At 54.2% G+C, this 14,342-nt stretch overlaps 2 protein-coding genes across 8 annotated transcripts in view; one reads left to right on the top strand and one right to left on the bottom strand.

Annotated features, from left to right (window-relative positions):
• Positions 1-10,544, top strand: part of TICRR (TOPBP1 interacting checkpoint and replication regulator) — a 42,005-nt gene extending 31,461 nt beyond the window's left edge. The window contains exons 16-22 of the mRNA XM_045813041.2: positions 2,173-2,263; positions 3,539-3,600; positions 4,618-4,752; positions 5,342-5,499; positions 7,259-9,380; positions 9,476-9,601; positions 10,406-10,544. Coding sequence (XP_045668997.2) covers positions 2,173-2,263; positions 3,539-3,600; positions 4,618-4,752; positions 5,342-5,499; positions 7,259-9,380; positions 9,476-9,601; positions 10,406-10,518 — 2,807 coding nt within the window. The 3' untranslated portion in view covers positions 10,519-10,544. The remainder of the gene's footprint in view (positions 1-2,172; positions 2,264-3,538; positions 3,601-4,617; positions 4,753-5,341; positions 5,500-7,258; positions 9,381-9,475; positions 9,602-10,405) is intronic.
• Positions 1-14,342, bottom strand: part of KIF7 (kinesin family member 7) — a 56,256-nt gene that overhangs the window by 18,416 nt on the left and 23,498 nt on the right. For 4 of the 7 annotated variants that reach the window (XM_045813042.2, XM_045813047.2, XM_045813045.2 and 1 more), the window contains exons 16-19: positions 13,737-13,943; positions 12,814-13,012; positions 12,456-12,602; positions 11,262-12,264 (exon numbers count right to left, since the gene is read on the bottom strand). In XM_045813042.2, the coding sequence (XP_045668998.2) occupies positions 11,891-12,264; positions 12,456-12,602; positions 12,814-13,012; positions 13,737-13,943 (927 nt within the window). In that variant the 3' untranslated portion in view covers positions 11,262-11,890. Of the gene's footprint in view, positions 1-9,025; positions 12,265-12,455; positions 12,603-12,813; positions 13,127-13,736; positions 13,944-14,342 lie in introns of those variants that run through there. The other 3 variants (XR_015722094.1, XM_045813049.2, XM_045813050.2) reach the window with 3 other exon arrangements.

Below are 14,342 nucleotides of genomic sequence, written 5' to 3'. Positions count from 1 at the left end.
TTATCCTTCTCGGGTTATTGAGGTTCTTGGATGTGTAATGTCTTTCATCAAAGTTGGGAAGTTTTCAGCCCACATTTCTTCAGATGTTCTTCGGGCTTCTCTCTCCTCTCCTGGGGTTCCCGTATGTGAATGTTGTGCTTGACAGTGTCTGAGGCGGTCTCTCATCACCCTTTTTCTGTCCCTCAGGCCGGGTAATCTAAATGAGCCCATCTTCAAATTCGTTGACTCCTCTGCCAAAGCCGTTCTCATACATTTTTCATCTTTCAACTTTAGAATTTGTTTCGTTCTTTTTTTAGGATTTCTGTCTTTTTATTGATGTTCTCTTTGGGGCAAGTCCTCAGTCTCCTACTTCCCTTTGGTTCTTTGGATGTGGTGTTTTTAGGCCTTTGAACATATTTCAAATAGCTAATTAGAGTCTTGGTCTAACAAATCCAGTGTTTGGAATCCCTCGGGGACTGCTTCTGATGACTGGTTTGGTTTTTTTTTTCTCTTTCTCTGCACCTGGGCCAAACTCTCTTGCTTCTTTGCATGTCTCGTGTTTTATTGACGACATAACAAGGCAGTTCGGACAGACCTGTACCCTCCCAGCCAGGGTTGATTATCATTCGTGCCATTCTTTGCTTGGTGACTTTCCTGAACTAATTCTTCAAAGCCTGTGTTCTGTCATGTGTGGTCACTGATGTCGGCTCAGTTAGCTCGGTGATTCTGTTCGTGATCGGACAGATTTCCTTAAATGCCTGGAACCACTAAGCTTCTCAGCCTTTGCCGAGGGCCCGAGGTGTACTGGCTCATTTCCTCAGAAAGGTAAGCTGCCTGGCTGAGTACTGAAGACTCCGGGTTAGCCACGGTGACAGCTTAGGCCTTAGAGGCTTCTCCGAGGCAGGCACACACCCTTACATTGCATGGAGTTTTAGGTTCCCAGGAATATGTTGGAGGTTTACAGAGGCCCCCGTAGACGCCTCCTTCCCCAGTGTTCCCTTTTAAACTTTCGGTTAGTGTGGCGTTTGCCCCAGCTGTCCACTCCCTCTGGCAGCTGTGATGTTTACAATTGCTGCCGACCGGTTTCAGTACGTGCTCCCTGGAAAGAGGTTGTTTGCACTGGGTGAGTGCTGAGGTCAAACAGGGACCACCCTGGAGCGTGGGGTTTTGCAGGAAGCGGCCAGACGGGTCAGATAATGACAGCTGGGAGGGGCGCTTTGGAGGCTCCTCAGTCCTGTTTGGCCCATTCACAGGCCCCTGGGCTGTTGGTTTGCACAGTGGTTGGTTCTCACGGCTACAGGGCTGGGGAGAGGGGGTCAGGACACAGGCAAGATGAAGTTCTGTGAAGCTCGCTGTTACTAGGATTCACTGTCTTTCTTGGATAAATACTCCATGGATTGTTATAAACTGGTTAATTTCCAGAGTTCTAAAGAAGCTGATTTTGCCCATTTTTGCCCAGTGTTCTCATTCCTTTTATGGAGGAGAGTTATTTCAGAGGTCCTTATGCCACATTCCTGCTGATATCCCTTCTCTTCCTTGTCACTTTTTTTTTTTTTAAGATTTTATTTATTTGATGAGAGGGCTCAAGCGGGGGGAGCGGCAGGCAGAGGGAGGGAGAGAAGCAGGCTCCCCGCTGAGCAGGGAGCCTGATGCGGGGCTCGATCCCAGGACCCCAGGACCATGACCTGAGCCGAAGGCAGACAATCAACCAACTGAGCCACCCAGGCGCCCTCTTCCTAGTCACTTTTAAGTCCCTTTAAACTAGTTCTTCCATGAGTAGCTCAGTTATATAATCTGCAAAAATTCATGCCAGCTGGCTGGATCTTATTAAATACCTTGAAGCTGCGTGGCATATCAGCATTTTGCATACTTTATTTCATTTAATCATAAAAACCACTGATGAGTGAATGTATTCGTTCTAATAAGTATTTTTTTTTTCCAGGACTGCTTATTAGAGAATAATTTTACAGTATTTTACATTGGCTGATTACTCAGTCTCTAATGCTGATAAACTGTTGTTATCATGTTCAATTGAATCCTACGGTTAGACATTAGTGCAAAAACCATTAAGTGAAAACAAGCAAGAACCACTCTGGCATGAGTAGCAAGCCACACATAAGTTTAAACTGCCCCCTTTGGCTTGCTGCCACTTCTTGATAAGGTTAAATGAAATTTACGCTGTTTACATTTTAGGTTATCACAGACTGCTGACTAGGAGTGTGGCTGAGACTCCAGTACATAAGCAAGTGTCCAGAAGGCTTCTTCATAGACAAATCAAGGGCAGGTGAGTAACATCCTTGTCTAGCTGCTTCGTGCACCCACACAGCCTTGCTAATGGTCTTGTGGGCTGCTGTCCATCTCCGAAGCCTCTGGTGACTCACACCTCCATGGTCTCGTTTATAACCAAAGAGCGTTCTGCATTCTGTAAATTCTATGAAAGCTAGAGGACCATACAGAATGTACTTTTTTGTCTCCCTTGTTACACTTGGCATAATTATTTTGAGATTTATCCATGGCGTTGCATGTGTCCATAGTTCGTGTGTGTGTGTGTGTATGTATGTATGTGTGCTGAGAAGCATTCCATCAAATGGATATTCAGCATTTTTAAAAATCATTCATCATTGGATGGAGTCGTCGTGGCTGCTAGGCAAGGCTGGAAGTCTAGGATCTGAACTTGGCCTATGGGTGTGGTGGGGCCACAGTTTTCCATGGCAATTAGCATCTGAAAGTTTGTCATGCTAGGCAGCCCCTTTCCTGGTTCTTTAGAGAGAACGGGCTTTCCTTAGGGCAGTTTTTGTACCTGTTGATGTATTCGGGTTGTCCCTTCTCCCAGCACCCAGTCTGGGATCTGTGAAGCAAAAAGGTAACTCCGGGGGCTCACTGTCCTGTCTCTCCTGGGATCTTGGGGTCCCCAGCCAGTCTGCCTCTTCTTGCCACCTTTTAGTCTGTAGTTCATTTTACATATAACATCCAGGTTGTTTTTTTTTTGTTTTTTTTTTTAAGATTTTATTTATCTGACAGAGAGATAGACAGCCAGCGAGAGAGGGAACACAAGCAGGGGGAGCGGGAGAGGAAGAAGCAGGCTCCCAGTGGAGGAGCCCGATGTGGGGCTCGATCCCGTAATGCCGGGACCTCACCCTGAGCCGAAGGCAGATGCTTAACGACTGAGCCACGCAGGCGCCCCGACATCCAGGGTTTTTAGCTGCACTTCACGGGAGCAGTAGGGAGACTTGTCAAGGTTTCACCTAGACATTACTTGTGTACGGGTTTTACACCCTTGTGTAAGAATCTTCAGGACAAACGGCAAGAAGTGAAATTGGGGGATTAGAAGGCATACATATTTCTAAATTTTATGTTGTAAAACTGCTTTCCAAAAAAAAGCATTCTAACCGTTTTACTTTGGACAGTAAATTGGGTGAGCGTGCGTGCAAACGCTGGTGTCATCAAACCCTGTGCTCTCTATTGCTCCGTGAGGTGAGAGGCTGGATCTCTAATGTGCATGAAGTAGGGGTTAATAGTGAGTGACACTGAATAATCCTTATGCTTATTGTTCCTTAAGGTCCTCTGATCCTGGTCCTGATATCGATATTGTCGAAGAGTCCCCAGAAAAAGGAGCAGACGGTATTACCTACATTTGTTTTGCATTGCACACAGGGTTTGAATTCACGACTCTGAGATCAAGACCCAGGCTGAGATCAAGAGTCAGATGCCTAACCAACTGAGCCACCCAGGAGCCCCTCTTTTGTGTTGCATTGTAACTAGTTTCTGTGAAAACCTTTCTGTACTTGTGTTGTCGCTCAGCATATCCTAAGATTAAAATTTTAGAGATGTGATAGCTCTGGGCCCACAGTATAATTCAGTAGATATTAGAAAATGGCCTCTTACACAGAATTTGCCAAGGGGATTTCTGCAGAAAACTTTCTGCACAGTAGTATTGGAATTCAGGGCACAGGCTAACCACAGTGTAATACAGAGGTTTGTGGCTTATTGTAAAAGTCCACCTGGGGGCACCTGGCTGGCTCCATCCATAGAGTACGAGGCTCTGGATCTCAGGGTAGTGAGTGTGAGCCCCATGTTGGGTGTAGAGGTTACTTAGAAATAAAATCTTAAAAAAAAAAAAAAATTGTGATGCAGGAGTTTCCCCCAAAAAACCTTTTTTTAATGATTCAAGTAATTTTATTGTAGAAAAATCAGAAAATAAAAGCCAAATTTTTAATAGTCGCTTGGTAATCCCATAATTCTGAAATACTGTTAACATTTTAGTTTTAATATACTCTTACAGGTACTTATTTCTATACAGATGTGTGTAACATAAACAAGAAAACTGCAATCTTTAAAAATCTTTTATAGAAGTTACTTTATACAAACCTTTTTTTCACCCAACATCGTGGTTAAACGCTGACAGTTTGAGACTTCTGAGGGTGACAGTCTAGTGGGTCAGTGGTTTTTCTGGATTTGGTTTGGGGCCATAGATCATACCCTTCGTAGCTCTGTTACAACACTTCGGAAGTCTCAAAGTTAGTAATTTGTCCAATTTCCATCTTGTGTGTGGTATTAAGTTTTACCCGTTTCATACATGGGAAAATGTAAAAAGCTTACATTTCTTCATGGTTACTAACTGGGATTCTGGTTTTGCAGAAGTAAGCTTGAGACGAAGTCCTCGAATCAAGCAACTGTCACTCAGCAGGACAAATTCTGGTTCCTTCTATTCTGGGTCTCAGCCGAAGTCTCGAAGTGTGCAAAGAGTTCACTCATTCCAGCAAGACAAGTCAGGTAACGTGCTTGCCCACCTGCCTTCAGGAGTCTGGGCCTACTTGGTGGGATGTGTTTTTGGGAAAAGTACAAAATTTGACATTTCGTTTCTTGACACTGGAGCAGAACAGGTATGTCCGTTAGAGGTTCAGGGTAATGAACAATCCATGACCATCAGTAACAGTGTCCTCCCTCTGGATTCCTACAACCGGTCATCCACGCTGTCCTGAGAGGCAGTGTATCCACTCAACAGGAATCACCCGTTATTTTCAGCTTGTGTTCATGTTCTGCACCCAGGTGTCCGAGGTAGAAGGTAATACTGGTTTGTCCCTGGTGCTTGTATCCATCATCAGTCTGGATCCTCAGATACGTGTTTTTATATTTACAAATAGTTTTACTTGCCTGACATATAAGGGCTAAAGTTATATGCTGGCTTATTAAAATTCAAGATGGCAGCAATAATTGTAGTTGCTGGCATAATTAGGTAGGATCCCTCCCCACTCCCACTTGCTCTAAAAAATTGTCAAATTGTCATCTTGTATGGACTGGCTGTTCTATTAGTATTGGGAGGGCAGGAGCTGAGAAAGAATCACTGTTTTTTGACTTGCAGGCCAAAGAGAAAGTTCTTCAAACCAAAGTATTCGTTCTCCCAAGAGGCTGCTTTTTGGGGCATTGTCTGAGATGGTCAGTCCCTCAGAGAAGGGTTCAGCACGAATTCAAAGGCCTTTGAGAAACCCACTGGGCTCTGAGATACCCACAGCATATCAGGTATGACATTTCTATAATGTTTAAAATAGTGTGGTCTCGAGAGGAAAACAGAGTCGTGGCCAAGAAAACCCACTGAGTTACATGAGGGAAGAGAAAGCAGGCGATCTAATAGCTACTCGGTGGTGACTGGGTTGATCCAGATGAATGATTATCGGGTACGTGGGGACGTAAGGCAGCAGTCTGGGTGAGGCCTTTGGGGTGGGGAGAAAACAGAAATGATCTCCTCTAATCTGTTGGTTTCATCCACTATTTTTATCATACACTATGTACATATCGTTCTGAAATGTGTAGGGATCAGTCCTGTTTCCCTTACATTGCCCACCTGATCTAGTCACCCACGTTAGAAAGCTGCGAGTCACACGGGACCTCTCCCTCTTCCCGGACACAGCCAATCACTCAATCCTGCCACTTTCATTTACAGACCACATTTGATACCCACTCCCTCCTCCCCAGCCCCTGCAGTTCCTGCCTGCCTTCAATTCTGCCTGCAACATTTCAACTGCCTTTTCCCCTCTCACGTCCATCCTGCCCCCCAGAGGCCAGAGTGATCTTTCACACTGCATCACTTTGCTTAAAGCTCTACGACTCTTTCTTAAAGCAGGGTTTTCTAGGTTTTCCTAAAACGGAACCCTTGTGTTAAAAAATAATCATCTTTGTTTGGAAACCCGATATACGGCTTAGAGGCTGGGGGAAGACACAGAGCTCTGGGGATGGGTTTGAAGACCACCGATCTCCAAGACCAGGTTCAGTCCTACCCAGACAGGCATGGGCCTCTGTGGGCTGGCTGCCGGCCTTGCCCCTCAACCTTCCCCCCCCCTTCATAATCCCCTTTCCCGGCAACATCAGGCTGCACTCTGGCCTGCACACGGCTACTGTTCATTTTAGGCACAGAAAACCATAGAGCAAAGGCCCAAGAATTTCCTCTTCCCCACTTCCCCACCTTTGGCCTTTATCTGCTGACACCCATTCTTAAAGACCTGACTCACTGTTCCTGTCCCCCTTTCCTCTGAGCTGGGTTAGACAGCCGCCCGCTCTTGTGCTCCCACGTTGTCCCCTGCACTGGCGACACTGCTATCATCTGGCTGTGCCCCATTGAACGTGAAATGCCCACTAGACCAGGATTCCCTTGAGATAATCAAATAAGGTTGTAGAAACGGTGGGTGTCCAATCTCCTTTACCTGTTGGGAGTGCGTAACTGCGTTTTGCAGAAAGGGAGGGAGATTTTTGGCTGGGGAGTCTCCTTCCTGAGCGGTCGGCTGTGTTGCTGTACCTTACGTATCCGTATATTCCACACTGCACCTCCCCTCTCATCCGCACACACAGGGCCCGGCACATAGTGGGGGCATCGCAAGCACAGGTTGGATGCAGGTGAACAGCAGAGGACATGACACCTGGGGGCCGCGTTAGGCAGAGATGGGCAGGAGCTGTCTCCTTGAAGAGAACGGTGGCTGTGACTGGTGGAGTGATACATCGTTAGAGGCAAAGCCTGGTTTAGCTGCCGTATGCACATTATGAGAATTTTTTTGTCTTAGACCCAAGATTAGATTCAGCGTTTGGTGCTAGAAAAAGTAGACAAGTGAAATCTGGGTCATGGCTGGAAGTGGAAACGTGTCACTACTGTAAATCCAGCTTCTGGCCGTTCCATCGGCTGCCCAGGAATCTCCCATCTGCCTTTCTCATTGTCTTAGAGGGGCCAAAACTGCTCGGTAGAGAAGATGGGTTATGATATTTCGGTACTGAAAGAAGCATCTCTTTCCAGACTCCTAAGAAGAGTAACCGGAAATCTCCAAGCTCTTCTAAAGCTACACCAGGAAGGTTCCCTCGTACGCCACAAACGCCACTGCGCACCCCTGAAAGGCAGCAGAAACCCCCTACAGAAGTGACTCCTGCCAAACAGGTCATTTTCAAGGGCTCCTTAAAAGACGCCTCACAGAGCTGGGATTCACCATCTCAACCCAAAGTCACTCCTCGGAAAGGACACTCCCTGGCAAAAGGAGGAACCTCTCCTCTTGCAAAGAAGATTCCAAGAACTCCCAAAAGGCCGGGTGGTCAGCCACCTGGATTTCTGAATTCTACTTGGCCACCTTCAGTGACTTCCAGTCCCGAAAGCACCTCCTGCCCGGCAGCCCTGACCGGGAGTGACGGTCTGACTCCTGTGGGGTCCGCGCTGAGAACGCCTCCGAGAGCAGCAGCCTCCAGGGGGCGAGGAGAAACCCCTCCAGGTCAAACGCACCACCGTCACTGTGTCCCCAGGGCGGCTCAGGCAGAGGACCTCATGCGGAAACGGAAGGATAAAGCGGTCTCAGTCCCCAAGACAGTGGGGAGCACGACTCTGACTTCTCCCCATCTTTCTCCAGAAAAACCTTTGGCCTCTCCCTTAGGTGAGCTTTCCAAGAGTCCATTTCAGAAATTTTCAAGAGACTGTCCTCCTGCTGAAGAACTGGATTGGAAAGGGCCCCAGAAAGCACCCCTTGAAGCCTCGTCTCTCTCCCGTCCTGTTCCCTCCACTCCCCCCCGAATCTCGGAGATGGCCCGGTCTGACCCGGTGCCCCCTCGGACCCCTAAAATTGGAAAAAGGCAGAGAGAGACCTCGAACCCGGAAAGCAGCTCCCTCGAGTGCCAGCCGAGCACCTCTGCTGCTGCTAGCCCAGCCACCCTCACAGACGCTAGAAAGGACTGGAAGGAAGTGATCCTCTCTCCTCAGCCTTCTCCTGGAAGACACAGTTACCCTGGGCCTGGCTGCGGGCGTGACTGGCCTATGTCCTCTCCTCTGCTTCCTGGGAGCGGCACAGACTATCTCGCTCTCCTGGACGAAGCGGAGCACCACGACAGCGATGGCTCACGCACTCACGTCACACCCGCAGAGGAAGGTGCGGTGTCGAGGACGGCGGTGGCCCAGGAGAAGCCTTCTCCGTCCAACCCCGGGAGTCCTCCCTCCCCGCCTCCCCGCGAGCCTGGCTCTCCCCCCACGCCGTCCTACGCCCTGCGCCGCACCGCAGACAGAAGGCAGCGCCAGGCCGCCACGCAGCTGGGGCGCCCGCCGGCGTCGACGCGGCCTCCTAAAGGCTCTGGCAGCCCCCAGACCTACGAGGTGGAGCTGGAGATGCAAGCTTCCGGCCTTCCCAAGCTTCGGATTAAGAAGATCGACCCCAGCTGCCTGGCTGAAGCTGAGCCCCTGAGAAGGGAGGAAAGGTCCCTGGGAGAGGAGAGCTCCCTCCCCGGCCTCGGCATGCCCGGGGCCAGCAAGTCCTCGGGGAGACCTGAAGCCACCTACCTGTCGCCCCCCTGCCTCCGCGCCTCGCACAGCACCCCCGGCAAGAGCGGGGGCCAGACCTACATCTGCCAGTCCTGTACCCCCACCCACTGCCCCTCTAGCACCCCCTCTCCGTTTCAGACAGACGGTGTTCCCTGGACCCCGTCTCCCAAGCACAGCGGGAAGACCACCCCCGACACCATTAAAGACTGGCCGCGGAGGAAGAGGGCGGTGGGCGGCAGCTCCACCGGCAGGGGCGACATCGGCACTGACCTTCCTGCAGGTGGGTCGCTGCTCGAGCTGGAGCGAAGGGAGCGAGGCGGCCTTGAACTCAGCAGCAGGACTCCCCACTTGGGGGACTTTGAGCTTGAGGGGGTGTGCCAGCTGCCAGACCAGTCGCCTCCCAGGGACAGTGCGTCTCAGGCTGAGGAAGCCTCCTCCTGGGGACAGTTTGGGTTGGGTTCCAGGAAGAGGCTCCTTCCTGCTGAGGATGAAGCGGAGTGTCAAGCCAAGAGAGTGTGTGAGGAGCAGCGAGGAGACGCAGAGCTTGGCAGGAGCGAGGAGCCGTCTCCAGGTGCCGGTGGGCGGCACCTCCCCTCCATGGGGGACGACGACGTGTTCGTTCCAGGTGAGTCTGGCTGGCAGTGTGGGGCAAGGAGGCATCAGGAGGCTGCTTTGTCGGGGGCACCACGGGACCGTGCTCACCTTGTACCCTGGCCGTAGGTTCCACGCCCCCGCCTGGCTGTGCGCTGCGGAGCTGCCTCTCGGCCAGCGGCCTGCAGGCCCTCACCCAGTCCCCGCTGCTGTTCCCAGGGAGGACACCTTCCTCGCAGGATCCCGATGCCAGAGGTGACTTGTTCAGCAAAGGTCTTGGAGGCTTATGCGGACCAAACTTGGGTCCTTTGGGGGACTCCCGAGAGTGAGCTCAGGGTTGCCAGGCAGCAGGATTGTGGAGGAGTCGGAAGGAGTGCCCGAGTATGGGACAGAGAGCTTTGTCCCTGTGGTGTCCTGTGCTCTTCCCAGAGAAACTCCACACTAGCACTCCACTGTGTGGTTAAACAGCTTCTGGAAGCAGTGACGGGGACCTACCGCATACTGTGTGTCACTGGAACCCGAGGAGCATGTGTCGGGCAGCATGGGTGGCAGGTGGCACGCTGGCAGCCCGCTGCTCCCCCCTGGTGGGGGTGACACCCCTGCGCTTCTGTACACGTGCTCTGATTAAGGACTGGCTGTTGTGATCCACCTTCAGACTCCAGGATTCCCTTTCCTCGACTCCACCTGGGAAAGGACCGGCTTGAGGGTGCTCAGTGCACTGGGTTAGAAACATCTAGATCGGAAGGGGAATGCAGGAGGCCGAGGCCTCCGCGGATGCCCTTCCCCCAAGACCAGGATGTAAATCACGTAGAACAGCAGAACGTACGGTCCAGCTGAGGGAACTCAGACCGCAGTACTTTGCTTTCTCAAACTGCCACCAGCCCCGTGCTGACGGAGGGGTGGCGAGCCTGGTAGAAGGCGCAGGGGGCGCTTCTGCACACGAGAACGGGCAGGCAGTGCTGGGGTTAAGTCCACGCGCATGTGGACCTCTGTCCAGTTCAAGCCCATTTTCTTCTGTTCCGTCCTCACGTCCTGCGTGCCCTCTCTGCCTTTTCCTAGATGAGGATATGGGGGTGCTCCCCTCCACGGCCGAAGAATCTCCTTTCAGCCGAGCGTTCTCCAGGAGACGCCCCGTCAGCAGAACTTACACTCGGAAGAAGCTGATGAGCTAGTTGCGCCGGAAGTGCTGGAGGGGCTTAAACCTACGCGCACTACTGAGCCTGGCCAGAGCCGCTGCCTTCGGGGGCGGACAAAGCGCTCCGAGAGCCATTTTCTCTGGCTGTGTTGGGAATTCCAGGCTCCAAGCCTAGAGGAATTCTTACCCCAGAAAGTCCGTGCATCTGAGCCAGGGCCTGACTCATCTGGCCTGCGTCCCCCTGGGCTCGCTGCATAGAAACAGGAATAGGCAGGGCTCCCTGGAACGGAGGAAGCTCAAGACGAAGCCAGCCCGCTCCCCGTGGGCCTGCAGGTACTAGGGCCCGGGCCGCTCTTCTGTGTCAGCTCCGGTTCCCACAGGAGTCCCTTAGGGGTTTTAATCCCCCTCCTGGGCTGCATTCCTCCCAGCCCTGCCCCCGGTTAGGGAGGGGGTAAGGCGGGTGCTCTAACAGCCTGGGAGGCAGACGGAATTCTAAGAGCAGGCTCCCATTCCAGCCCCCGCCTCTGAGAGACCAAGGTCAGTCCAACAACCCCTCCCCTCACTTGTGAAGTGGGAGAAAGGGCTCCTCACGGGTCCCTCACAAAGCTGAAGCCTGTGTCCGACAGCAGAATAAATTTCTTACCTTCCCCACGTCATAATAAAATCTTCTCTGGCTACGCAGCATTCCGTGCCTTTCTGCTGAAACCTTGAGGCCTCAGGTTGACTCACCTTGGCCGAGCTCCCGCAATTCCTGGTTCCGCGTCTCCAAGTCAGCCCTGAAACCCCGCCCGGCCCCAGCCCCGTCCTCACCGTGCGCGGGGAGCCGCAGCAGGGAGGGGCCGGCGGAGCGGCTTGCTGGGAGCCTGGGCTAGGGGCCCGGAAAAGCTTTCCGGCCTGTCGTGTCCTCAGATCGGATTCTCGAGTCTTGTAGATAAAACCAAGTCAAAACTCCTATTTCTCCCTTCAGAGATTCTCATTTATTATAAAAATGGTTTTACAAAGTTCTAAAAATATGCCCAGCTTCCCCCTCCCACCATAAACATAAGACCATTTAAAACCCGACCCTGTTGCCACTGAGTGTTCTGGGTCCGGCACTGGCTGCGCCCCAGAACGACGGGCACGCACACACAGGCTCAAGACCAGAAGTGCCTTTTGCAAACTCTCAAGCCAAAAGGTGGCAATCTGGTACCGTAGCTCAAAGGAAATGAGGGCCAGGAGTTTGCATATTTAAAAAAGGATGAGTCCAATTCATTTGGGCTGTAGCCGAATTTGCTGACTCCAATTGGGTAAAGATCAGGACCCGACTGTGCGGTGGGAAGTAAAGACCGTCCTTCACAGAAGCGAAGGCAGGCAGCCGGACCTCGCAGCAGGCTCCGAGGGTCCCTCCAAGGAGGGCTCGGCCCGCGAGCCTACACAGGGTTTTTCCTGACGTCAATCATCCCCGGACTGGCTCTGCGCAGGTCCCTCCGGGGCTTGGCCGGGGGCCCGAAGTTCCAGGGCAGACCCGCCTCGCCCACAGGTAGCACCCGCCCTACCAGGGGCTCAGCGGCCTCCCGAGGCCGCGCCTCCTCGGCCGAGCTCTGCTCCTCACCGCACAGGCTTGAGCGTTTCCAGGTCAGCGGGAGCGGGGCCCGGACCAAGTCCCGCACCTCGTCCCGGGCGCGGGGGGCACCGTCGGGGAGGGGCTGCTGCCAGAGAAGCTCGGGCGCGGCGGGGAGCTCCTCTTCGTTTCCCGGGGGCGGTCTGTTCTCCAGACACAGGGTCCTCTTCTCCGCACCTGCCACTGGGAGTAAGGGACGCTCATTAGACGCAGGCCGGAGGGCCCCGCCGCCCAGTGTCCCTGCACAGTGAGCAACGTGTGAACCGCCCCGGAAAGAGCTGAAGTTAGCCTGGTTTCCAGGCTTCCCCCAACGGCCGAAGCCTGACTGCATGGTGGGGAAACGGGGGCCAGCTCGCTGGTTCGGGGAGAAGTACCCCTGCTCGGGCCGGCCGTGCTCCAACTACCGAGTTTCTGCTTCAGTTCCTGGTTCATCCACATGTGGCGGCCCAGCTCCTTCTCCAGAGCTTGAATCCTGCTCTCGTATTGCCTCTTGCTGTCTGCGAACCCCTCACCGAGGTGATCTGGGGGGCACAGAGCCAGGGGGTGAGGGGCCGGGGTGGGCAGGAGCGGGCGGGTGGACAGGAGCGGGCCGAGGCGGGCGGGTGGGCAGGAGCAGGCCGGGCCGGGGGCGGGTGGACAGGAGCAGGCCGGGCCGGGGGCGGGTGGACAGGAGCAGGCCGGGCCGGGGGGCAGGCGGGTGGACAGGAGCAGGGGCCGGGCCCGGGCGCTCACCTCGGCTCTGCTGCAGCAGCAGCTGCACGTTCTGCTCGTGCTCCTTCTGCTGCACGGTCAGCTGGCGGTCCATCTCCAGCCGCTGCCGCTCCAGCGCCACCTCCAGCCAGTAGACCAGCCTCTGCTGCTCCTCCAGCTGCATCTCCAGCTCGGAGAAGGCGATCTGCTGCTGGTGCTGCTCTTCTCGGAGCGTCACTACCTGTCCCGAAGCCAGACGCACTCAGCCCCCAGCGCTGGCTCCCTTCACCAGGTCGTCCCCGACCGGGGACAGCTGTCCAGCCGTCTTGCCACCACGGCCCCACCGCAGATATCACTAGAACATCACCGGGGGGTCCCGCTGAGCCAAGACGGCCTCAGACACCGCGACAGTGTTCGAGGCAGTGATTTCCCAATGACGAGAGTCCGCTCTCAAGATGAGGCTCGCGTTCTCTCCCCACCTCAGGCTCCTCCCTCGTCACAAGCTCCTCTGCTCCCAGGCGGAGCCTCGAGCTGCGGGGTCTCACTGCTGCCAGCACTTCTCAGCTTGGCACTACTGACACTGCAGGCAGAGAGCCTGCGGCTGTGGGGGCCTGTCCCGTGTGCTGTAGGGTTTAGCAGCGTCCCTGCCTCCACCCCCGCTCGGTGAGGACCAGAAGCATCTCCAGACATGGCCAGATGTCGCCTGGGGGCAAACCCTCCCTGTTCAGAACCCCTGATCCGGGTACACCGAAGGGGCCAATCGACCAGGGGCAAATACAGGGGGGAGGACTGGGTCTCACTCTAAGAAAGGTCTTAACAAGAGTCTGAGGCAGCCCTGGAGACTGGAGTTCGCCGTGACTCCGTCCCCGCAGCGGGGAGGAAACAGCGCCCTCTCCGCAGCTGCCATCAGACACCCCCACCCCCCACAAGCACCAGAAGGTGGCGGCCGGGAGCCAGTGACCCACCTTGTCAAAGTACTTGCAGAGTAGGGCTCTGGTCTCCGAGGACGAGAGGTAGCTGAGCTTGGCCATGAGGTTCATCTCGCACTGGGACAGCAAGGAGGCCGAGGCGCGCAGCACCCGCTGGCGGCACGTGATGGCCTCGTTCTTGTACTCGATGGCTGCGTCCAGGGCCTCGATGGCCTCGTCCAGCTGGAACAGCGTCCGCTCCTCCTGCGGGACACGGCCACGTGTGGAGGGGAGGCCCAGCTTCTCGCATCGCACACAGCCACTCCCGGAACGACAGCCCCGGGCAGACAATGCCAGCGCCTGGCCACGAGGCAGACATTGTGTTCCCCCATCCTGAGCAGGCCGTCAGCACGTCAGGAGCAGTGTCCCTGCCCAGTATGGCAGGGACAGGCAGTTTCCATTACAGCCCCGACCCCAGGGGGCGGCCAGGGCTCTGAGAGGCTCCTTTCTGCAGCACACCGCCTCTCCCATCATCTATAGCAGGGAGCCCAGAACACTCTATGCCCAAGGGACAGCCAGGCGGGACTGCCACGGAGGCACCAGAGGGTCTGTGGGGTGACATGACCACAGCAGGGCTCTCCCTGCTGCTCAGGGACTGGCCAC

The sequence above is a fragment of the Ursus americanus genome, chromosome 28 (genome assembly GCF_024610735.1).
Source record: "Ursus americanus isolate L20-20 chromosome 28, mUrsAme1.1.p, whole genome shotgun sequence".
Classification (NCBI taxonomy): domain Eukaryota; kingdom Metazoa; phylum Chordata; class Mammalia; order Carnivora; family Ursidae; genus Ursus; species Ursus americanus.
This window is presented reverse-complemented; position numbering and strand designations above follow the sequence as displayed.